The 25,399-nt window shown below is 47.4% G+C and overlaps 1 protein-coding gene and 1 non-coding gene across 2 annotated transcripts in view; one reads left to right on the forward strand and one right to left on the reverse strand.

The window, feature by feature from the left end:
- Positions 1-5,596: 5,596 nt before the first annotated feature.
- Positions 5,597-5,679, reverse strand: trnar-ucg (transfer RNA arginine (anticodon UCG)). Its single transcript has one exon. It is a non-coding gene; the product is annotated as a tRNA-Arg (tRNA).
- Positions 5,680-5,749: 70 nt separating this feature from the next.
- Positions 5,750-25,399, forward strand: part of LOC137364572 (histone H2A-like) — a 185,839-nt gene continuing 166,189 nt past the window's right edge. Inside the window, exon 1 of the mRNA XM_068027694.1 lies at positions 5,750-6,118. Coding sequence (XP_067883795.1) covers positions 5,750-6,118 — 369 coding nt within the window. The remainder of the gene's footprint in view (positions 6,119-25,399) is intronic.

Here is a 25,399-nt window from a genome sequence, read left to right on the forward strand (position 1 = left end):
CAGACTCCTGTGTTACAGAGCTGCTTGGGATGAACCTCTACAAAAACCATTGCATCTCTTTCCACACCTGCTTTGCAAAGACACATTCCAGGAGGAGGTGGGCAACCATCTCTTCCCCACCACAGCCACCTCGAGGGCATTGTGTGGAGGGGGTGAGACTTCGGGCATGCAGGAAGGATCTGATGGGGAGGGCTCTTCTCACCACCAGCCAAGCTACATCTTGGTGCTTGTTTGAAAGTTCTGGTGATGGGGCATTCCGCCAAATGACTTTGGAAGTCTGCTCAGGGAACCATCCAACAGGATCCACCATCTTCTTTTCCCATAGGGCCTTGAGAACATTCCGTGCAGACCACTGCCTGATGGATTGGTGGTCAAAGGTGTTTTTCCACAGAAACTTTTCCATGAAGGATCGGTGTTACGTACGGCACAGTCCAACTGGATGGAGCGTTCCACGGCAATATGACCAGGCCCATCCTTCGCAACACCGGGGACAGATAGAACCTCAGCACGGAGTGACACTTGGAGTTTGTGTACTGGAGGTCTACACACAGCTTGATACAGCCACACACAATGGTAGCCATCAGGATGAGGGCGATGTTGGGGACATTTTTCCTGCCTTTCCCCAGAGGTTTGAACATCGTGTCCCTCGGGACCTGGTCCATTTTGGATCCCCAGATGAAGCGGAAAATGGCTCAGGTGATCACCACAGTGCAGGAGTGCAGTATGGGCCAGACCTGCACCACGTACAGTAACCAGACACAATGGAGAGAGATCGCTGCTCCCACATGTTCAGCTTTTGTTGTACCCTGGCTACTCGCTCTTTCCAGGTTTTGGTGCATGCCCCGGCCCTTCCGAACCATACCCCAGCACCTTCAGGTCGTCTGACCGAATGGTGAAGGGGACAAAGGATCGGTCAGCTGAGTTCCCAAAGAACATGGCCTCGCTATTGCCGTGTTTAACATTGGCTCCCGAGGCCAATTTGAGCTGGTCACTGAATCTCATCAGTCTGCGCACAGGCAGCGGGTTCAAGCAGAAAACGGCGACGTCATTCATGTACAGGGAGGTTTTAACCTGAGTGCCTCCACTGCCTGGGATTGTTACCCTTCTGATACTCGCATTCTTCCGAATAAACTCAGAAAAGGGTTCAATACAGCAAACAAACAAGACAGGGGAGAGAGGACAGCCCTGTCTGACTCCAGATTGGATTGAGAAATTTTCTGATTCCCACCCATTGATTGAGACTGCGCTACTGATGTTTGTGCAGGGCAGTTTGATCCAATTGCAGATTCCCTCCCCAAACCCCATTTTGGAAAGTACGTCCATCATGTAGGTGTGCGATATCCTGTCAAAAGCCTTCTCCTGGTCCAGGCTGATGAGGCAGGTGTCCACCCTCCTGTCCCATACATAGGTGATCGTATCCCTGAGTAGCGCGAGACTATCAGAGATCTTCCTGCCTGGTATAGTACAGGTCTGATCAGGGTGAATCACCAACTCCAGAGCAGACTTGACTCGACTGGCGATGACTTTTGACAGAATCTTGTAGTCGATGTTAAGCAGTGAGATGGGCCGCCAATTTCTGATTTCTGCCCCCTCCCCCTTCCGCTTGTAGATGAGGGTGATGATGCCTTTCCTCATGGATTCTAATATGCTGCCAGCCAGGACCATACTCTGGTATACTGCCAGACTTTTTTTTTAAATTTCCAAAATATACTTTATTCATAAAAATCTGTAAAAATTACATTCCCAAACAGTTTAAAACAGCATCAAGTCAAAAAATACAAACAGTGCAAAGGTGATCAGTTTCCTTCTATACAATCACGAGTTGCCTCACAACTCGTCCATTTCATTGTCATGCCATATACATTTCTACATTTACAGCACACAAAATTTTCCCGATACGGTTCGAGGGGTTTCCCATGGATCCAGCCCCTCCGCTCAGCTTGGTGGGGGGACCTTACACTGTGGTCTTTCCCCATTGAGCCTTTGCTGCGGCTGCCCCAAGCTTTAGTGCGTCCCTCAGCACGTAATCCTGGACCTTGGAATGTGCCAGTCTGCAACATTCGCTGGTGGACAACTCTTTGCGCTGGAAGACCAGCAAGTTTCGGGCAGACCAAAGGGCATCTTTCACCAAATTGATAGTCCTCCAGCAGCAGTTGATGTTTGTCTCGGTGTGCGTCCCTGGGAACAGCCCGCAGAGCACAGACTCCTATGTTCCAGAGCTGCTTGGGATGAACCTCGACAAAAACCACTGCATCCCTTTCCACACCTGCTTTGCAAAGACACATTCCAGGAGGAGGTGGGCGACCGTCTTTTCCCCACAACAGCCATCATGATAATTCTTGCCTCAAATCAGTGCACAACAAAAGAGACTGATTCCGTCAGCTTCTTTTTTTTTGCAGGCCGCCCGGACCTGGCTGAGAAAGGCAGAGTGAGAGCAGGGAGGGGAGGAGACAAGAGTGAAGATTAAACAGAGAGCGAGAGGGAAGGAGACACCCAGAGTGACAGACAGAGAGAGAACGGCCCCTCATCTTTCAGCTCCACCTCCAGTTTCCTCCGGGTTGCCAATTTCAAACCCTTTATTAACAGTTGAACCGAAACCCAGCTCTCCACGCAAACCCTTCCAGACTCGACCTTCATAGTCAAGGCTTTCCAGAAAGCCAGAGTTTTTAAATATGGTCCCACTACAATTAACACTCAGTAATATTCCCACCTAAACATAGTCCATTCTATACTAAGAAACCTCGTCAGCAACATCACCATTTCCACACACATCCGCTTCCAGCAGTTTACAGCACCTTACTGCAGCTGTTTGGGGAATCTCCTGTGTTAAGATTGGAGTTGGAAAGCGGCCTTCACCCGGCAGTGTTATTGTCTCACACTGAATCTGCCAGACATCCTGTTCTCTTATTTGTGAGAGAGAAAGCACGGATTTAGGATTAGATTAGATTAGAGATACAGCACTGAAACAGGCCCTTCGGCCCACCGAATCTGTGCCGAACATCAACCACCCATTTATACTAATCCTACACGAATCCCAAATTCCTACCAAACATCCCCACCTGTCCCTATATTTCCCTACCACCTGCCTATACTAGTGACAATTTATAATGGCCAATTTACCAATCAACCTGCAAGTCTTTTGGCTTGTGGGAGGAAACCGGAGCACCCGGAGAAAACCCACGCAGACACAGGGAGAACTTGCAAACTCCACACAGGCAGTACCCGGAATCGAACCCGGGTCCCTGGAGCTGTGAGGCTGCGGTGCTAACCACTGCGCCACTGTGAAATGATCTCTGTTAAGAACGAGCCCGGCCGTGGGACAGGTATTCCAGTGCAAATAGCTGTCCATGACCAAGTGTTGCAGACTGGCACATTCCATCATTCAAGACTATGTGCTGTGGGATGGCATTGAAGCTTGGGGAAGCCACCATGGAGTCTCAATAGAAGGGTGACAGTCTAAGGACCTAGTCCAGCGAGGGGCTGGAACCTGTGTAAAACCCCTCGGGCTGTGTGCACCAGAGAATGTTTGATGTGCAATGTAAATACTGTAAATATAACCTGTGCAGGCAGGGATAGTGAGATACCTCATGTACATTATTGAAGGAAACTGATCTGTATTGTACCTTATGTAATATTAAAATTGAACTGCTTTGCAATGTAATTGCACAAATTATATGAATAAATTACATTTTGTGCAAAAGAAAGCAGCTTTCCTGTCAACACACACCTTGTCTCAGGGCACAACTTTCCTGTGATCTTGTCACACCCAACTTCGCTCTATATCTTCTGACACACACACTTTACAGTCTGTCATTTCCAAAAACAAGCATTCTAAAATCAAAAGACCTTTTGTTTATTTCTCCTTTCTTTTCATTTCTCCTCTATTCTTCTCAATCACTCCCTTCAACAGTCCTATTCAGATCAAGGTGGAATGTGAATAGTGTCACAACTCACCTCTGACACTATTATTACCCTTCTCTTTTCTTGTCTTATTCAATGGGAAAGTTTTATTCACCAGTCTGTTGCTGTTTTACACTCTTGCCATACCATCTGGTATTGCATCCATCTGAATTCTGTGCTTTCATGGCCTTATATATCTTTTCCTCTTCTGGATGATTTGATTGCTTCAGTTCCATTCAACCAGGCTGGACCACAGGGAAGCTTAGAACAAAGAACAAAGAGCAGTACAGCACAGGAACAGGCCATTCGGCCCTCCAAGCCTGCGCCGATCTTGATGCCTGCCTAAACTAACACCTTCTGCACTTCCGTGGCCCATATCCCTCTATTCCCTTCCAATTCAAGTATTTGTCAAGATGTCTCTTAAACGTCGCTATCGTATCTGCTTCCACCACCTCCCCTGGCAGCAAGTTCCAGGCACTCACCATCCTCTGTGTAAAAAACATGCCTCGCACATCCCCTCTAAACTTTGCCCCTCGCACCTTAAACCGATGTCCTCTAATAACTGACTCTTCCACCCTGGGAAAAAGCTTCTGACTATCCACTCTGTCCATGCCGCTTATAACTTTGTAAACCTCTATCATGTCGCCCCTTCACCTCCGTCGTTCCAGTGAAAACAATCCGAGTTTTTCCAACCTCTCCTCATAGCTAATGCCCTCCAGACCAGGCAACATCCTGGTAAACCTCCTCTGTACCCTCTCCAAAGCCTCCACATCCTTCTGGTAGTGTGGCGACCAGAATTGCACGCAATATTCTAAGTGTGGCCTAACTAAGGTTCTGTACAGCTGCAACATGACTTGCCAATTTTTATACTCTATGCCCCGACCGATGAAGGCAAGCATGCCGTATGCCTTCTTGACTACCTTATCCACCTGCGTTGCCACTTTCAGTGACCTTTGCCTTGGGTGGGTCCACGTTGATCCATTACATTCAGAATCACCTCCTTGAAATAACTCCATAGTACAACTACAGTAACCACACAGAATCTGCTTCAAACACTCCTGCACATTTTATCTGTTCTGACTGTCAACACCTCCAGCTCTTTTGTTTAAGTGGAACCCATCAGGTTTGTATAGGCTCCTTCTATTCTGAAAGCTGTAGCACTGGTTCAGGGAATTCAGCCCTGTTTCTCTACTCTCAAGGCTCAGCCATGCTTGATCTGCATCGTAATTGCTTTTATTGCAATGTTACAAGACCTCCAATCCTCTGGAAAACGATGGTCAGACCTTCCACTATTTCTTCCCTGGCTTCATTCAACAGCCTGAGGTACATTTCATCTGGTCCTGGTGATTTATCCACATTCAAGGATGTTCATCCAATTAAGACTGCCTCTCTCCTGAAGTTATCACGTCCAAGACTTCACACTCCTCCTCCTTCATAACAATATCTGCATCACCCTCTCATTTGAGAAGACAGTAAACTATTCATTAAGGATATTGGCAACATCTTCCACCACGATACAAAGGTTACACTTTTGATCTTTTCTGTGCCCTGCTGTTTGCTTAGTTGCCTCTTACTCTAATGTTTTGATGCAACATCTTTGGGTCCATTGTTATTTTGCTTGTCCATGTTCTTTCCTGCTTTCTCTTTGCTCTTCACCGCTGCTCCCAAACGCCTCCAGTGCAGTCAAAACACAAGGTGTCAGAAGTGGGATTTGAACCCACGCCTCCCATAGAGACTGCGACCGAAACGCAGCGCCTTCGACCGCTCGGCCATCCTGACCGCCTATTGGCTATGATTAATGCTAAGGAAATTAACCATTCTTTGTGAAAGTATTTGTGAGATTGAGGAAATGTCTGGAAGAGGAAAGACCAGCGGGAAAGCTCGGGCCAAGGCCAAGTCTCGCTCCTCCCGGGCTGGACTGCAGTTCCCGGTGGGCCGTGTTCACAGGCTCCTGAGAAAGGGTAACTATGCTGAGCGTGTGGGTGCCGGAGCCCCGGTCTATCTGGCTGCTGTGCTCGAGTATCTGACCGCTGAAATCCTCGAGCTGGCCGGCAACGCGGCCCGGGACAACAAGAAGACCCGCATCATTCCCAGACACCTGCAACTGCCCGTCCGCAACGACGAGGAGCTCAACAAGCTGCTGGGAGGAGTGACCATCGCTCAGGGCGGGGTGCTGCCTAATATCCAGGCCTTGCTGCTGCCCAAGAAAACCAGCGCTCAGAGCTCCCAGAAAAAGTAAAGCGGCCAAAATGTCAACAAATAAACCAAAGGCTCTTTTCAGAGCCACCCACAGTCTCTGTGAAAGGACTGATTACTGTCAGGAGGGAATCAGAGATGGAGTTATTGTAACAGTGGATTGACCTGTTTCACATCTGTCCAGGTGTCTTTTCAGTTCCCTCTCTGGATTTCGCTCTGTTTCTCTGCTCACACATCTCCCCCTCCAGTTAAGTGAAGAAGTGAACTACAGGGTGTAGAATCAACAATTTAATAAATCCCGCTGCCTTCGATTTTATAAATCCCAAGAGCATCCCGGTACATTAACGGGAACTGGTTCGGAGCTGATGAATTAATTTAATAATGGAAGTGTCCGGGTTAATTCTCTGTTTTTCATTTGGACAGTTTGAATTGAGTTTTTTTTTTCTCTCTGGTGATCTGAGCGCCGCTTCTCAATGAGAATCTGCAACCAGAACAGAGTAAATGCAGGAAGAAAGAGGCCATTCTCGGGCTGTGTGTTTCTCTCCTGACCTGATCTGTTTAGACCGCACTGTTCCCAGAGGACGGAATCAGTGACAGTTGTGCACACACAGGAGCTGAGTCCACTGCAGCACTTTAAGATGTACCTTCTCCCCAGCCCTCCCTCTTCTCCGGACACAAAGTTGTTTGTTCCCCCGGCGACAGGATAGAGTCGGGGATCCTCTCACCGCAGTGTCAGTGGCTGCAGCCCCGGGGAACTGGCGGTTTCAGTCAGAGTGACCGAGCTACCTTACAGGACTCTCCCCCTGAATTTGTGAACTGAGACTGCACCGAACACATCTCCAGTTAGAGTGAGGGCCGGACATCCTTCTGTTTTATTACAGAGAGTGGGGAAAGGGCTGGGTGGAGGGGAGTCATCAGGGATCCTGAATTTGCTCCAAATCATTTCCATGTGGAATCTGCAGGCGGGGCCGGGACAGGGATCATTTGATCAGGGGATCAGCTCTTTCCTGAGAGATGTGGGTGGCTCTGAGAAAAGCCTTTGTGTTCAGATGTTTACAAGTTTTCCGTGCTCTTTCACTTCTTTCCAGACCCTGCTTTCTGAGCCTTCGCTGCTTTCGGCTTGACCTTGCTCTTCCATGTCTGCACTTTCTTCAGCGCCTTTCCGCCCGCCGCACTCTTGCCTTTTTTGACCTTCTTCGCAGGAGACTTTTTCTGAAACGTTGCTTTCTTCACCGCCTTATTTGGCGTTGCCGCCGCCTTGCTGCTCGTTTTCTTGGCTGTTACTTTCTTTGTTGTCACTTTCTTGGCTGCTGGTTTCTTCACCAATGATTTCTTGTCTGCTGGTTTCTAACGAACGATTTCTTGGTTGCTGGTTTCTTCACTAAAGACTTCTTGTCTGCTGGTTTCTTCACTGAAGATTTCTTGTCGGCTGGTTTCTTCGCTAAAGATTTCTTGTCTGCTGGTTTCTTCACTAAAGATTTCTTGTCTGCTGGTTTCTTCACCTTCTTTCCCACTTTTCCCTGGGTTTTCCTTCTTGCTGATTTTGAAGGAGCCGGAGGCTCCCTGTCCCTTGCTCTGCACCAGGGAGCCTTTGTTCACATTCCTCTTGATACTTTGCTTGATCTGGGTCCTGAGCTTCTCCACATCGACACCGCTGCTACCCAGAGCCTTCTTTATGGCGGACAGGGACATCCCCTTGCGATCGCTGAAAGCCGGCACAATCTTGAGGATCTGTTCGCCCAACGGCAGACCGGCTGGCTTGTTCCGGGGAGCCGCCTTCTTCTTCTTGGGGGTCTTGGCTTGGGCGGCGGCGGCGGCTGGAGGAGCCGTTTGGGCGGCTGCACGATCGGTTATGTCCGGGACTCTGCACAAATTCTCTCTGTCAATGTGAACTGGGTCAGAAATGAAGCCGGTGATGGTGGCACAGAGCAACTTCAAGGCAGAGAGAGGACGGGGCGGAGACAAGCTGCTGTCAGCTCCCGGCTCCTGCTGTCTCTCTGTGTTTCTATCTCCTCACAAACTCTCCAATTCCATTGAAATTCAGAGACTCCAGACTTCCAGACTAGATCTTTCCTGTCTCTCACTCCAGTATGTTTGCTGTTGAAAAGCTTTCACTAGGATTGAGGACTCCATTTTCCATTTCACCTGGTTTTATTGCTGCACTGACCGCCCTCTCTCACCCCTCGCTGACATGTTCTCTACTTTTCAACTGAAATCTTGAAATAAAAAAAAATGATCCCGAATTCCCACTTTGGGGCTGAGCAGGGAGCAGGGCGGTTCTTTGACTGGAAAATCATTTGATTTTACACAAGAATGACTCTGAAATCCGGCGATGAGAGCGGACCCACAAACACTGTGGCTTCAGACTAACCCGCCCTCCCCTTTAATACAATCTCTCTTCCACAATCTTCACATCTGCATATTCACAGGACAAACTGTTCCCTGAATGTAGAGTTCCCAGGACAGGTTTTCCCCTCCGCTCAGTCTGTGCTGCGGATTCTCGGGGGTGAGTTGTATTTTCTCAGCTCAGTCAGTGTTAAACAGTCTGGGACCGTCGCTCCGAATATTGTCTATTAACCAGAGTCCGCAACAAGAGCCAATCACAGTTGTGACTTTTTTTATTCGTTCATGGGATTTGGGTGTGAGTCCAGAACCAGGGGTCTTAATCGAAGGATACGGGGTAAACCTTTCAGGTTGTCCTTTCTCTCTCTGCCCCTCTCTCTCTGCCGACACCCACCCCCGGTCCCCTCTCTCCCTCTTACTCTCCTCTCTCTCTCTCCCTCTCTCTGACAGTTGCAGAGAGCGAGAACTCTCAGCTTTATGGTTAGTCTTTTTTTTAAAATCGCAGCCGTCAGTTTCACAGCTGACAGGTGCTTTGAGCAGAGACAGCACTTCCGAAACTCGGACAATTTCGGGTTTTTCTGGAGGGCTTTTAAATGAAATCAGAACTGCCGGAAAGCTCCGAACTTGTCCGAGGTTCTGAAACGTTGTCTCTGCTCTCAGGACCTGTCAGCTGTGAAACTGACGGCTGCGATTTGATTGAAAGTCAGACTGGTCTGGAAGAAGAAGCCAATGGGAAATTTCTCATCCCTGAAATTATCAGTCACGGACCGAACTGTTTTAACGTGGACACTGGTGTCCATGAACAGACATGTTGCCAACCCCTGTTCTTCACACAGACTTACCAATCACACACTGATCAACGCCAACAAATAATTTGACTTTTTTATTGAAGACTGACAATACAATATACAATTTACAGGAGAGTATTACAGGCCCATCTTACCGGGGATCATCCCATCTCCTACTCTGTGTCACATACTGTATGACATCAATTCCTGAAGTGATGATGCACACACGAGTTACCAATTCCTTGAAACAAAGAGTAGGCATAAATGGGCCATTTTCTCATTGGCAGGATGTGACTGGTGGAGTGCCACAAGGATCAGTGCTTGGGGTTCAATAATTTACTATCTATATTAATGACATGGAGGAGGGGGCAGAGTGTAATATATCCAAATTTGCTGATGATACAAAAATAGGTAGGGCATGTTGTCATGAAGACATAAGGAATCTCCAAGGGGATATAGATAGGTTGAGTGAGTGGGCAAAAACTTGGCAGATGGAGTTTAATGTAGGAAAGTGTGAGGTCATACACTTTGGTCGGAAGAATCAAAATGCAGACTCTTATATAAATAGACAGAGACTCCAAAAAAGAGGGATCTGGGTGTTCTTGTGATTGAAACACAAAAAGTTAGCATGCAGGTGCAGCAAGTAATTAAGAGGGCAAATGGAATTTTGGCCTTTATTGCTAGGGGGCTGGAGTTTAAAAATAGGGAAGTCTTGTTAAAGCTGTACAGGGTGTTGGTGAGGCCACACCTGGAGTGCTGTGTACAGTTTTGGTCCCCGTATTTAAGAAAGGATATATTGGCATTGGATACAGTCAACAGAGATTCACTCGGCTGATTCCTGGGAGAAAGGGGTTGACTTATCAAGAATGGCTAACAAGTTAGGCCTTTATACATTAAAGTTTAGAAGAATAAGGGTGATCTTATTGAAATGTATAAGATTCTGAGGGGGCTTGACAGGGTAGATGTTTCCACTAGTGGGGGAATCTCAAACTAGGTGACATAGTTACAGAATAAGGGGACAGTCATTTAAAACTGAGATGCAAAGGAATTTCTTCTCTCAGAGGGTAGTGAATGTCTGGAATTCTCTACCCAGAGAGTTGTGGAGGCTAAATCACTGAAAGCATTTAAAGAGGAGGTAGATAGATTTTTGAAATATTGGGGAGTTGAGGGCTATGAGGAGCTGGCACGAAAGAGGAGTTGAGGTCTGGGGCAAATCATCCCTGATCTTATTAAATGGTGGGGAAGGCTTTGGGGACTGAATGGCCTACTCCTGCTCCTATTTCTTATGTTCTTATAAGGGGGCTACAAAGAGATGTAGATCGGTTAAGTGAGTGGGCAACAACCTGGCAAATGGAGTAAAATGTGGGAAAGTGTGAAATTGTCCACTTTGGCGGGAAGTATAAAAAAGAAGCATATTATCTAAATGGTGAGAGATTGCAGAGCCCTGAGATGCAGAGGGATCTGGGTGTCCTCGTGTATGAATCGCACAAGGTTAGTATGCAGGTACAGCACGTAATTAGGAAAGCTAATAGAATGCTCGTGTTTATCGCGAGGGGAATTGAATACAAAAGTAGGGAAGTTATGCTTCAGCTATACAGGGCATTGGTAAGACCACATCTGGAGTACTGTCTACAGAACTGGTCTCCTTATTTAAGGAAGGATGTGAATGCATTGGAGGCAGTTCAGACAAGGTTTACTGGACAAATACCTGGAATGGTGGGCTGTCTTACAAGGAAAAATTGGACAGGCTTGGCTTGTATCCACCAGATTTTAGAAGAGTAAGAGGCAACTTGATTGAAACACATAAGATCCTGAGGGTCTTGACAGGGTGGATGTACAAAGGATGTTTCCTCTTGTGGGAGAATCTAAAATTAGGGGTCACTGTTTAAAAATATGGGGTTGCCCATTTAAGACAGAGATGAGGAGAATTTTTTTCTCTTAGAGGGTTGTGAGTCTTTGCAGTTCTCTTCCTCAAAACGCAGTGGAAGCAGAGTCTTTGAATATTTTTAAGGTAGATGTAGATAGATTCTTGATAAGCAAGGGGGTGGTCAGGGGTAGCTGGAAATGTGGGTCATCAGTTCAGCTATGAAATTATTGAATTGCGGAGCAGGCTGGAAGGGCCGAGTGGCCTACTCCTGCTCCTAATTCATATGTTCGTATGCTTGTATGTTTGTATAAAGCCCAAGATGCCATATATTTTACTACTACTCTCTCAATATGCCCTGCTACCTGCAAAGATCGATGCACATGCATCCCCAGGTCCCTCTGTCCCTGAACACTCTTTAGAACTGTGCCATTAAGGATATATTGCCTCTCCCTATTCCTTCTGTCAAAATGCATCACCTCACACTTAACAGTATTAAATTCCATCCGTCACCTCTCTGCTCATTCTGCTAGCCTATCTATGTCCTATTGCAGGCGGTTCATATCATCCTCACTGTTTGCCTCACCTCCAAGTTTGGTATTGTCAGCAAATTTTGAGATTCTGTTCCGTATTCCAAGATCCACATATTTTATACATAGCAAGAAAAGCAGTGATCCCAGCACTGACCCTCGGGGAACACCACTGTCGACCATCCCCAAGTCTGAAAAGAAACCATTTACTACAACTTGCTTGTTTCTGCCCTTAATCCAATTTTTAAACCAATTGGACACTGACCCTCCTATTCCATGAGCCTCAATTTTGTTAACCAGCCTTTTATGTGATACCTTATCAAATGCTTTCGTAAAATCCATAGAAACAACATCCACTGCATTTCCTTCATCAAACTTCTCTGCTCCTTCATCAAAAAATTCAATTAGATTAGTGAAGCATGATCTGCCTTTTACAAATCCATGCTGGATATCCTTAATTAACTCAAACCTCTCTAAATGTCCATTGATATTTTCCCTGATTATCATTTCTGAAACCTTACCCAGCATTGATGTTAACTTAACTGGCATGGAGTTGCTTGGACTGTCCTTACACCCTTTCTTGAATAAGGGTGTCACTTGCCACTCTCCAATCCCCTTATCCAGGGAAGATTGGAAGATTATGGCAAGCCCTTCCTGGAGGAGTCTAGACATGCAAGGACTCAACTACCAGCAAGCGTAGAAAGCAAGACCCAGGCTCAGGGCCTTCAGTTTCCCCTGGAGGGGAGTCGGAGAGGCAGCGGATCCTGTGAGGAACCACAGTTCAGGAAAGATGAGAAGGTCATTATGAGGGGACAGAGGAGATTAAGTTCAAGGTTTCCCAGCTTATAAGCAAGTGCAGAGACAAGGAACGGTGCTGGGGCAAATAATAGGAAGCTGTGATCGGTTGGAAGGCAGGAGTGATTAAATGACAGAAGAGATGATGGTGCAAGGCAAAAGTCAGGGAAACAACAAGTAATATTTGGCCGGCACAGATACCAGGAGTGGGGTTCAAACACACACAGACATATATTCATTGGATTTTAAGTCCAACACCTTAACCACTCAGCCCTCCTGGTTCATTAACTTGTTGCTGAAAATGAAATTTAATGTGATCCGGGTGACATCTGGCCTTTTACAATATACAATTATGACTCCTCTCCCATGCTAAATTGGACCCTTCATTACTTTGAACCTCAATTGGATCACCCCTCAGTCTAGGTTTCTCTAAGGTGTAGGGTTCCAACTCTTTTAGTCTAACTTGAAAGCGAAGATGTCTTACACTGGGAATTAGTTTAATGTCTCTCCTCTGTACCCTGTCAAAAGCCTCAATAGCACCCATCATGTGAGGAGACCAAGACTGGATACAATATTCCAAGTGAGGCCTGACCAAGGTTTCATAAAAGGACAAATTCGGGACATCTCAGATACTGAAGGAGTCCGTGTCCAGAAGCAGCAAGACCTGGACAACATTCAGACTTGGGCTGCTAAGTGGCAAGTAACATTCACACCACATAAGTACCAGGCAATGAACATCTCCAACAAGAGAGAATGTAACCATCTCCCTTTGACGATCAACAGCATTACCATCGCTGAATCCCCCCCACCATCAACATCCTGGGGGTAACCATAGACACAAGCTTAACTGGACCATTCATATAAATACTGTGGCACCAAAGGTAAAACAGACAGTGAGAATTCTGCAATGAATAATTCAGCTCAAGGCACGAGGTGAAATGCTCATTAGGAGAGCTGGAAAAATGGACTGGTCAGGTGTGCAGAAAAGTGGCAAATGGAATTCAACTTGGAGAAGTGTGAGGTGATGCCTTTGGTGAGGTCAAACACGGCAAAGGAATACACAATTAATGGGTGAATACTGAGAGGTCTAGAGGAAGTGAGGGACCTTGAAGTGAATGTCCACAAATCCCTGAAAGTAGCAGGACAGGTTGATAAGTTGGTTGAGAAGGCTTATGGAATCCTTTCCTTTATTAGCAGAGGTAGAGAATATCAGAGCAGGGAGGTTATGCTGGAACTGTATCAATCATTAGTTAGGCCACAACTTCAGTTCTGTGTGCAGTTCTGGTCACCTCATTACAGAAAGGATGTAATTGCACGAGAGAGGTTACAGAGGAGATTTACGAGGATGTTGCCAGCTCTGGAAAAATGCAACGATGAGGAAAGATTGGATCGGCTGGGGTTGAATAGAGGAGGCTGAGGGGAGATTTGATTGAAATGTATAAAATTGTGAGGGGTCTGGATAGAGTGGATGGGAAGGGTCTATTTACCTTAGCAGGGAGGTCAATGACTAAGGGGCATAGATTTAAAATGATTCGTTGAACGATTAGAGGGGAGATGAGGAACCGTTTTTTCACCCAGAGGGTGCGAGGGGTCTGAAACTCACTGCCTATAAGGGTAGTTGAGGCAGAAACCCTCAACTCATTTAAGAGGAGTCTGGATGTGCACCTCAAGTACCTGAACCTGCAGGGCTACGGTCCAAATGCTGGACAATGGGATTCCGCTGGGTTGCCCGATTCTTGGCCTTCCTGTGCTGTAAACTTTCTATGTTCAATGATTCTATGCAGAGACAATGGGCCGAATAGCCTCCTTCTGCACTGTAATAATTTTGTGATATTTGACTCTCCAAACTTGTCCACCATCTATAAGGCACAAGCCAGGATGAGTGCAGCTCCAACAATACTCCAGAAACTCGACACTGTTCAGGACAAAGCAGCTGCCTTGATTGTCACCCCATTCACCACCTTAAACATTCACTCCCTTCACCACTGACGCACAGTGGCAGTCGTGTGTACCATCTACCAGATGCACTGCTGCAACTCACCAAGGCTCCTTCAAAAACACCTTCCAAACCGAAGACCTCCACCACCTTGAAGGACAAGGGCTGCGGATGCATGGAAACACCACCTTCTGCAAGTTCCCCTTCAAGTCACACACCATCTGATCAGCAACAATATCGCTGTTCATTCACTGATGTTGGGTCAAAATCCTGGATCTCCCTTCCTAACAGCACTGTGGGTGTACCTACACCATTTGGAGTGCAGCAATTCAAGAAGGGAGCTCACCGCCATCTTGTCAAGGACAATTAGGGATGGGTAACAAATTCTGGCCTTGCCAGTGTCGCTCACATCCCATGAAAGAATATGCCCCATCTTATATGCAATTATCCTCTGAATGCAGCCCAACCCCCTATTTGCTCCAGCTATCACTTCACAGCATTGATGCTGTACCTTTCGAGATCTGTGCACTAGAACATCCAGATCTCTGCTCAAAATTATTTTCTTTCTCTACCTGCTTTCATGTTTTTCCCTGAAGGGTGTATGAATGTTGAGCATTCGTCCTGTCCACATGAATAACACTGCACTTACCCAAATTAAACATCATTTACCAGTCATGAACCCAATCTCCCAACACATTAAGATCAGCCTGAAACAGGCGAGCATCGTCTACAGTCTGAACACTCGCAGAGATCTTCAAATCATCTGTAAATTTACAGATGGTGCCCCCTACACCTACATCCAGATCATTAATAAAAATAATAAAGAGCAACAGACCCAACACCGATCCCTGTGGGACACCACTGGTAACTGGTCTCCAAACAGATATAGATCCATCTGTAACTACTTTCTGCCTACGTCGTGCCAGTCAGTTCCCAATCCAGATCAATATATTACCACTGATACCAGGGACTTTAATCTTATAGAGAAGCCTCTTGTGTGGAACCTTATCAAAATCTTTTGGCTGAGATCCGCTAATTGAGCACAGGCCGGGGATGAGGCCTAAGCCTGTCCTGCTCTGTGTGTGGGTCTCAGGAAGGCACAAGGTGAGATCAGCTCACTGAGCACAGGCCCTTCCTGCTCTATATAGTGCTCAGTACCTCACCAAATGAGAATAACTAACACACCACAGGCCAGGGAGCCTCGGCCCATCCTCCCCTGATTGTGGTTCAGTGCCAACCAGGTCAGATCAGCTAATTCAGCACAGGCTGGAGATGGAAGCTGGATCTTTCCTGCTCTGGGGGCTCCGTACCATACCAGGTGTGATGAAGTAAAATACCACAGGCCGGGGATGGAGCCTGGGATTTTCCTGTTCTGTGTGGGGCTCTGTACAACACCGTGTGATAAGAACTATCATCCCTCAGGCTGAGGAAGGAGCCTGGGCCCATTCTGTTCTGTGTGGCTCCTACAACATTGGGTGGGTTCAGTTAACTCAACACAGGCCATGAATACAACCAGGCCCTTTCCTGCTCCATGTGGCTCAGTATCACACCAGGTGACATCAGCGAACACAGCCCAGGTGGGGCTGGGGCTGGAGCCTGGGCCTGTCCTGCTCTGTGGGCTCAGTAACACAGCCCGTAAGATGAACTTTTTTCAAAAGACTTCAGTGTATTTAACTCTGTGTCCAACACTGTGTTTATAAAGAGTGTAATTTATTGACTGGTCTCTTGGATCTTGGAGCAAACAGGGTGACAGACAGAGGTCTGTGTGCAGAGGGTTTGGGGGTGAGCTCTGATTCCTAACCCTTTCTGGATTGTGAGGAATAAAGAATGAATGAGAGAGAGAGAATGTGGGAGAAGGGATGATAGAAGAATTTGTCCGTGAACCTGATTAAAAGTGGCTCAAACGCAAAATAATATGAAGATATCAAGAGCAGAACATTAACATAATCTGAGTTCCGCGATCTGGTCGGGTCCCATTCCCCTGAAGTGAGGAATGAACGGGTGGGGAAATTCCACCTGGAGTTATATTTGTCTCCAATGAAGATGAGCTCACAGTGAGGATGGAATAGCTCAGTTGGGAGAACACTAGATTGAAGAACCAGGATACAATCCCTGGTTTCATCAGTTTTAATTTGGTGTCTCCTTCATTTTAAGTAGAGAGAATCAGAGGGGAGATTTTCCACTCTTGACCCCATGGGCTGAATTTTAAACTAACGGTGCGGCTCTCGGCAGAGGCACCGGAAGCGGGTGTCGTCACCACACGAGTGAAATGTGGCCGACCGACTCCGATCACGGAGCAGCCGACAAATTAATGAAGGGGAGGCGTGGGGCCTATGTAAACAAGGACCAGAGGCAGGGAACGAGGTGCCGATGGCACTGACATCTGACACAACGGCAGGTGCTGGCACCATATTTAAAGGGCTGCCAGCCCTGCATTCACTGCTGCCTGGTTTAAAGGAGTGTCTTCCTGAGAGCCCTCTGCTGTCCCAGGACCAGTTCTGCTGCCTCTGATGCCCCAGGACCCGTTCTGCTGCCTCTGTTGCCTGATGGGTAAGGAGCTGAATGCGAGCCTGCAGTGACCATGGTGCCACGGTTTAGCGATGCCTCCCTGCAGGTTCTCCTCCAAGTGGCAAGAGAAAGGTGCAAGATCCTCTTCCCCAGGGTTGGGAGGTGGAGACCTGTCCACCTGACCAAGCAAAGCTGGCTGGAGATAGTAGGTGAGGTCAGCAGCCATGGGTTCACCCCCAGGACATGGATCCAGTGCAGGAAGTGGGTCAATGACCTGATCCAGGTTGCTCAGGCGACAACTCAAAACACTTTGGACCCTTTGGACATTACATGTGGCAGAGTGAGAGGGAATGTTTAGTGGAAAGGGAGTGACCACCCAGTCATGTGTATTGGGGAAGGGCAGCAGGAGAGGCACACGTCAGTCATTATATAACCTCACACAGTCCCTCGAGAGGGGCCGCATGCAGGAGGCATATGTGTGTCCACATCATGGACTGCTGGACTATCACCATCAGAGATGTTGGGCATGTCCCAGCTGGGAGACTAACTTTGTTCATCATTGTGTCTGCAGGCGAAGACATCCCACAATTGGAAAGAGCGTGTCAAGACTGGCGGTGGAGTGCCTTTTCTCCATGTCCTCATCCCGATGGAGGAGGAGGCCATGGAACAGGCAGGGCAGCAAAGCAGCTGCTCCATAGCTGATGGAGAGACAGGGGCATCTACCCAAGAGAGTGAGTGAACATCTCCTGGGGCACAAGGGAGCATCCGCTGCAAAGGAGCCACACTGCTCATCTGTTCACCACTGCATCAATGGAGCTGCACAGTAGGGGTGGTTGGAATGTCACGATGGGCAGACCGTAACCCTTCAATGTCCCTGTTTTCTCATGAAGGCCCGGATGAACGACAAAAGCAAAGCGCTGGAGAGACTGGGAGACAGCCGGACACGTCTGAGGAGGAGGAGGGAGCCTCAGATGGTGCACCATCACATCATTCCCCTGCACCCTCCACCAGAACAGAAACGCTCACGCAAACTGATGAGCACATCACAGGCAGGCCCGGGCAGCTGACGGAGGCTGTGACAGCCGAGGCCACTGACAGTTGGTGGTCTGTGGGAGGCCAGGCCCACACTGAGCCTCAGGCTGATGACATGCCTCTGGTGTCACCAGCAACACGGGAAATACCGCAGCTGCAGCGAGAGGTCAGGTAACATCTGGCAGAGTTGCCAGAGGCTATGTGTACCCAAACAAGGATGGTGGAGGAGTCCATCCATGCCTTGGGTGCTGCACTGTCTCTGATGGGGGTGTGTCTGGCTTCCTCCATTGAGAGATTGGTGACTCTCATGGAGAGCCAGATCCAGCCGATCAATCAGTGGCTGCCAGAGATGTTCGCAGACCTGCACTCCATCACTTTGTCCATGAGCTCCATCCAGCGGTGACAAGGTGAGAGGGGGGACGAGGCACCTGAATTCTCCACCAGGTCCACGTCCCTCTCAGGTCAGCAGGGAGGTACAAGTGTGTCTTATAAGGGGGAGGAGCAGCTGGCTGCTACATCTGGGGTCTCCTCTCAGGGTGCTCCTGGGGTGGACAGTAGCTCCAAAGCCCCTCTGCCAGTGACACCAGTGGTGCCAGTGCCTCCATCATCCTCGATGACAGAGGGGGGTCCCTGTACCTGTGCAGGAGGCCCTGAGTGTGCCGGGGCCCTCCAGGCCTCAGGCAGCCAGAGGACGGCCACCAATGTCATCCCAAGCCATGGGGCAGCAAGGTCAGCAGCCTGTCTCCACCTCAGCTGACAGAGCAGGGGGAGCACCACGTAGGAGCACCTGGAAAAGATTTAAGAAGAGCACCTAGATTCACTGAGGGGTTCACGGGTGAATGTACATTCCAGATGGATATGGTTGTGTTTGGTGTCACACAGAATAAAGAAATGATGTTCTCTCACTCTGTCTCCTTCTAATTGTTGATGCCCTTTGGGACTTCATTTAAACCCTTCCTCCCAAGGGGCTGGAAGTGAGGGACCAAGCCCTGAGTTCACAAAGCTTCGGCCTTGCCACTGTGCGATATGTACCTGGGCGCTGTAGTGCAGAAGGAAGGAGGTGACAACAGGGCTGATCAAAGCTAAGACTTTATTGACTTGGTTCCAGAAGGTGGTAAGGCTCAAAGGAAACGTGAATGTATAAGGGTGTCTCGTGTCTCCCTTGTGTGTATCTCATGGTGGCTTTCCTGCTGTGCCTGAGGTCCTTCATCTGGCACTGCCTGAGCAGCATCCTCCTCCACATCCTCATCATCAGAGGAGACATCACACTCCATGATCTCCTCACGAGTCAACACCTCACCCCTCTGTAATGCCAGATTGTGCTGTGCACAGCAAACCACCGCGATATACGAGACCCTCGCCGGGACATACTGAAGGACTCCACTGGAACAATCCAGGCGCTTCAATCTCATCTTCAGGAGACCAATGGCCTCCTTGATGGTCACTCGGGTTGACCCGCAGCAGGTTTTGTACCTCTCCTCTGCATCCTTGTGTGGATTCCTCACAGGCGTCAGTACTCATGTCCTCACTGGGTTGCCCTTGTCTCCAAGGATCCATCTCAGAAAGCGCATGGGGCCACGGAAAAGTTCTGGCACCTGCGACTGCCTTGGTATGCAGGCGTTGTTGCTGCTTCCCGGGATTTGTGCACACACCTGTAGGATCAATTTGTGATGGTCACAGACCAGTTACACACTGAGCAAATGGAAGCCCTTCCTGTTGAAGGCTGCTGGCTGGTCTGCAGGAGCCTTGATGGTCACATGGGTGCAGTCAATGACACCCTACACCTGGGGAAATCCAGCGATGGCCCTGAATCCTATAGCCCTCTTAGCGTGACTGATTGGATCGATGTGCACATAGTCACCGGCCCTCCTGAAGAGGACATTGCTGACCTCCTTGATGCACTGATTCACCACAGACTGTGAGATTCCACAGATATCTCCAGTGGATCCCCGCAATGATCTGGTCATCCAGAAGTTCAGTGGCACAGTGACCTTCAGTGACACCGGCATCCGGTGCCCACCAAGTCCCATGGGGCACAGCTGCATCATGGCAGAGAGATCAGTGACAACCTCCGTGGAGAGGTGCAGTCTGTGGAGACACTGTCACTCGGACATCTGTAGGTAGTTGAACCTTGGCTGACATGTTCCTCTGCCTCCTTCTCCAGCCTCCTGTTCGAGGCTGGCCTTCCTGTGGGCACCCAAGCTGCTGTGGTGGCCCTGCTGGTGCCTGCCCTTCCCTCCCTCCCTCTCTACTCCTCCTCAATGGGAGCCTCGAATCCAGGGTGAATGAGGCCCATGACAGGTTGCCCCTCCCTGATTGCAAGGCCTTCACAGTAAACAACACCCAGCCACATTTACCTCACTCTTTACCCACTCACATTTACCCTCATTGAGGTGGCACTGCCTCAATGGCACCCTGGTGTAGCTCCCCCTGCAGAGCTGGCACATTGGCCCAAACTCCTGACAGTGTTTACGGATGCCCTTTCCCCCTCCACCCTTGCTGCCAAGTTACGCTACCTCACCCGACAGCTTCCCAGTGAAGCCAACACTCAGCTCCCACCTCCCAGTCACCTCCTTTAACCAGGCGAGGCTCTGAAGCCCCGTGGTTCCCGTGTGCTATTAGTGCAATTGGATCCAGTGAATAAAATTGCTGACAATTGGACTCAGAAATACTTGAAATGCCTTCTTGCCGTGTGGATGTGCGAAGTCTGCCCTCCATGTCAGCCGCCGACAGAAAAATCCATTCCAATGTATTCCATTCCAATTGGCCGTTCTCAATAAAGTGTCAGGAATGAAGGTCAGAGGAACAGACCAGGCTGGAAACACAGAAAGAGCGAGGAGAAGCTGGTGTGAAAAACAGACATTAAACAACAGGCTTGTTCAGTTGGTTTGCGTCTGGTGTTTAGAATACCCGGAATCTGGGTTCACTTCCCTTCCAACTCAGCGAATTGTATCAACATTATGTTCATAAAACCATAGACTGATACCCAAAGAAGGAGACTATTTGGTCCATTGTGTCAGTGCTGTCTCTTTGGTTGTGCTATCCAATTAGTCCTGCTGCTCAGCTTTTTCCTGTAATCCGTACATTTTCCTTCCAGTATTTATCCCAATTGCTTTTCAAAGTTACTACTGAATCTGCTTTCAAGTCCTGATCAGACAGTGCATTCCAGATCACAACACATCACTGTATAAAAAATCATTCCTCATTTCGCCTCTGGTTCTTTTCTCAATCACCTGATAAATACATCCTCTGGTTACTGACCCTTTTGCCACTGGAAACAATTTCTCCTTATTTAACTTATTGAAAACCTTCTTGATGATGTCACATACTAGACTGCCAGTAAAACTGAAGCCCATGTAATAAAAGGGACAATGACAGCATGCGTGTGAAGTTAGCAGACTGATAGGAACATAGAAGCAGGAGTAGGCCATTCAGCCCATTGAGACCACCCCGCCATTCAATATGATGATGATTGATCATCCACTTCAATGCCTTTTTCCCACACTATCTCCATATCCCCTATGTCATTTGTATTTAGAAATCTGTCAATCTCTGCTTTAAACATACTCAATGACTGAGCTTCCACAGCCCTCTGGGGCAGAGAATTCCAAAGATTCACAACCCTCTGAGTAAAGAAATTTCTCCTGGTCTCTGTCCTAAGTGGCTTTCCCCTTCTGTTGAAATTGTGTCCCCTGGTTCTAGATTCCTCAACCGGAGGAAAAACTTCATCTACCCTGTCTATCCCTTTAAATATTTTGTAAGTTTCAATGAGATCACCTCTCATTCTTTGAAACTCTAGAGAATACAGGCCCAGTTTCCCCAGTCTCTCTTCATAGGACAGTCCTGCCATCCCAGGAACAAGTCTGGTGAACCTTCATTGCACTCCCTCTATAGCAATGATATCCTTCCTAAGGTAAGGGGAACATAACTTCACACAGTATTCCAAACTACAGACCAACCAAGGTTATATTCAATTGAAGCAAGACTTCACTACTCCTGTACTCAAATCCTCTTGCAATAGAGGTGAACATATCATTCGCCTTCCTAATTGCTTGCTGCACCTGCATGTTAGCTTTCAGTCACCTATTGACAAGGACACCCAGGCCCCATTGTACATCTACACTTTCTAATCTCTTACCATTTAAGAAATAATCTGCACATCTGTTCCTCCTACCAAAGTGGATAACCTCACATTTTTACACATTATATTCCATGTGCCACTTTCTTGTCCACTCACTAAGTCTGTCCAAATCCCCTTGAAGCCGCTTTGCATCTTCCTCACAACACACATTCCCACCTAGTTTTGTGTCATCTGCGAACTTGGAAATACTACATTTGGTCCCCACATCCGAATCATTGATGTATTTTGTGAACAGCTGGGTCACAGTGTATTGGTGAACAGTTGTATTTCTGTCTGGAGGAAGGTTTACAGTGGGTTCCCCATGGTTCCTCATAACTTCAGACTGGAAAAGCTGGGGTTGTTCTCCTTGGAGCAGAGCAAGTTCAGAACAACTTTGACAGAGTTAGAATCAAGGAATCAAATGGTTACAGTACAGAAGGAGACCATTCAGTCCATCATGTCCATGACAGCTCTTTGCAAGAGCAAATCAGCTAATTCCACTCCTCTGCCCTTTCATTGTAACCCTGCAAATTTTCTCTATTCAGCTGTTTATCCAATTCCCTTTTGAAAACCACGATTGAATCTGCCTCCAGCACTCTCAGGCAGTGTAATCCAGATCCGAACCACTCACTCTGTCCCACACCCCTGGTACCATTGCAGAAAATCTCTTCTGTTCATTTCATCCCTCATAAATAATTGAAATGAAATGTTTATTAGGAAATGCACAATATAAAAAAGAGAGAGAAATAAATGCTGAGAAAAATAGAAGTCAATGTTTGGAAGGTAAAAAGAGCAAAAGATGTAACTTTTATTCTGGTTGAGTGAGAGGAATATATCACACTTTGGGGCTTTTTAAGCGGATTTACTGATAAACCTCGGATTTGAGAGGAAGCTGGTTCATGGTTTACAGAACAACTTCAGTCCCTGGGGTGGAGGCAACAGCTGCACCGTCCAATAACAGACAGGACGGGGACACTGTCTCAGGCCTGGTGAGCTCAGTCGATGTAAGCATGAAACTCTGAATCTCAAGTTTTTGAGTTTGAGCCCCACGATGGGTGTTTTTTATTTCCTTTTTAGGCTGATTTTACAGGCATTCTCCAGCTCTGAATTCCTCGGCAGAGAGTTCAAGGAGTGTTTGAAATGAAATTCAACAGCAGTATGAGAAAGTCTCTCCTTGATTCAGGACTCTTACCTCTCTGCAGCAACTCACTGCTGAAGATTGAACTTTATCTCATTTCATTTTCAGCTCATGGTCAGTGTGAATCAGTGAGACTTCTGGCTGTCTCCCACTTCACAATCCATCAGTGCTGAGAAATCAATGGGGAATATTACTCACATGTTACAATGCTTTATAAATACTTGAATGTATTTCACACTGTGTCTAACAGTGTGAATCTCCCCTGGTATATCAGCTCACCAATACTTCAGCAGAACATTCACATAATGTGAGCTCTGAGATCTGTTCAGATCCCATTCCCAAGACCTGGAAAGTGGGATTGGGCTGGATCGCTCTTTTTCAGCTGGCACAGACACGATTGCTAAATGGTCTCATTCTGTGCCATAAATTTTCTCCATTTTCTATGTTCTATGAAGTGAGGTGTGATTGGGAGGGACAATTCCACCAGGGTTATATTTTCTACCAAAACAATGACACAAGGGCTACTTCAAGTTTTCATTCATTGATTCATGCGATGTGGGCTTCGCTGGCTAGGCCAGCATTTATTGCCCATGAGAAAGTGGTGGTGAGCTGCCTTCTTGAACCATTACAGTCCATGTGGGATAGGTACACACACAGTGCTGTGAGAAAGGGAGTTCCAGGATTTTGACCCATCGACAGTGAAGGAACGGCGATATCGTTCCAAGTCAGGATGGTGTGTGGTTTGGAGGGGAACTTGCATGTGGTGGTATCCCCTGCATTTGCTGCCCCTGCCCTTCTAGGTGGTAAAGGTCACTGGTTTGGAAGGTGCTGTCTAAGGAGTCGTGGTGCATTGCTGCAGTGCATCTTGTAGACGGTACACACTCTGCAACTGTGCGTCGATGGTGGAGGGAGTGAATGTTTGCAGATGGGGTGCCAATCATGCGGGCTGCTTTGGCCTGGCGATGTTGAGATTCTTGAGTTGGAATTGCACCCATCCAGGCAAGTGGAGAGTATTCCATCACACTCTTGACTTGTGCCTTGTGGATGGTGGACAGGCTTTGGGGAGTCAAGAGTCATGGATGAGTGAGAGGAATATATCACACTTTGGGGCTTTTGTAAGAGGATTTATTGATAAACCTGGGATTTGAGAGGAAGCTGCTTCATGGTTTACAGAACAAATTCAGCCCCTGGGGTGGAACCAACAGCTGCACTGTAATTACTCGCCTCAGGATTCCAAGCCTCTGACCTGCTCTTGTAGCTACGTTATTTGTATGGCTCCCCTTTGGTAACCTCCATAATGTTGATAGTGCTGGATTCAGTGATTGTAATGCTATTGAATGTCAAGGGGAGATGGTTAGATTCTCTCTTGTTGGAGATATTCATTGCCTGGCACTTGTGTGGTGCGAATGTTACTTGCCACTTATCATCCCAAGTCTGTGTGACTGAAATAGCTCAGTTGGGAGTGTGTTGGACTGAAGATCCCTGGTTCAATCTGGGGTTTTGGCAGTTCTCCTTTATTCTGCATCGCCATTTGGTTTTGACTCTTGAGCTGCACAATTTACACTGAAATTATTTACCCAACTCTGAAGGTTGGATTGGAATAGAGAGATATCAAGGATGGGAAATATTTACATTGTCTGCTGTAGCTTATTCTCTATCTCCCTGTGTCCTTTTACCCAGTTTTTGACTCTCTCGGGGCAGGGTGAACATTTGATTTGCTGCATTTGTCCCAAACTGAAGCCTTTTCCACATCTCTGGGTGGTCAGACTTTATCAGCAAACGGAAGATAATTGGAAAGAATTCTGTGTTACTCCAGACCAGTGACAAAGATACAATGGATGTTATTCAAAATAAGTTTCCTCTGACATTTTATGTAAACTTGTTTGTATCTAAAAGTTGGATTTTAAGTGTAACAAAAATGTGTCAAATTATTGACTGACCATGTGACAGCGCACATGGGGATCAAATCCACAGCCTTGTTGTTATCAACACTGCGTCCTAACCAACTGAACTAAGTGGCCTATAGACAGAGCCAGGTATGGGTTTGAGCCGCACGCTGGGCGGTTTGTGTTTTATTTCTCACACTGGGTGACAGAGCAATTGTACAAACAATGGACACATCACATCCCTGAAACATTGTTCTGATATAAAACAGTGTGAAATAAGAACTGAGCATGGAAATGGAGCGGAACCAGAAATCAGGACTTTAATCTATTAAAGTTGATCTTGAAATTCAACCGTTCACTGAA

This window comes from Heterodontus francisci, unplaced genomic scaffold, assembly GCF_036365525.1.
Source record: "Heterodontus francisci isolate sHetFra1 unplaced genomic scaffold, sHetFra1.hap1 HAP1_SCAFFOLD_174, whole genome shotgun sequence".
Lineage (NCBI taxonomy): Eukaryota > Metazoa > Chordata > Chondrichthyes > Heterodontiformes > Heterodontidae > Heterodontus > Heterodontus francisci.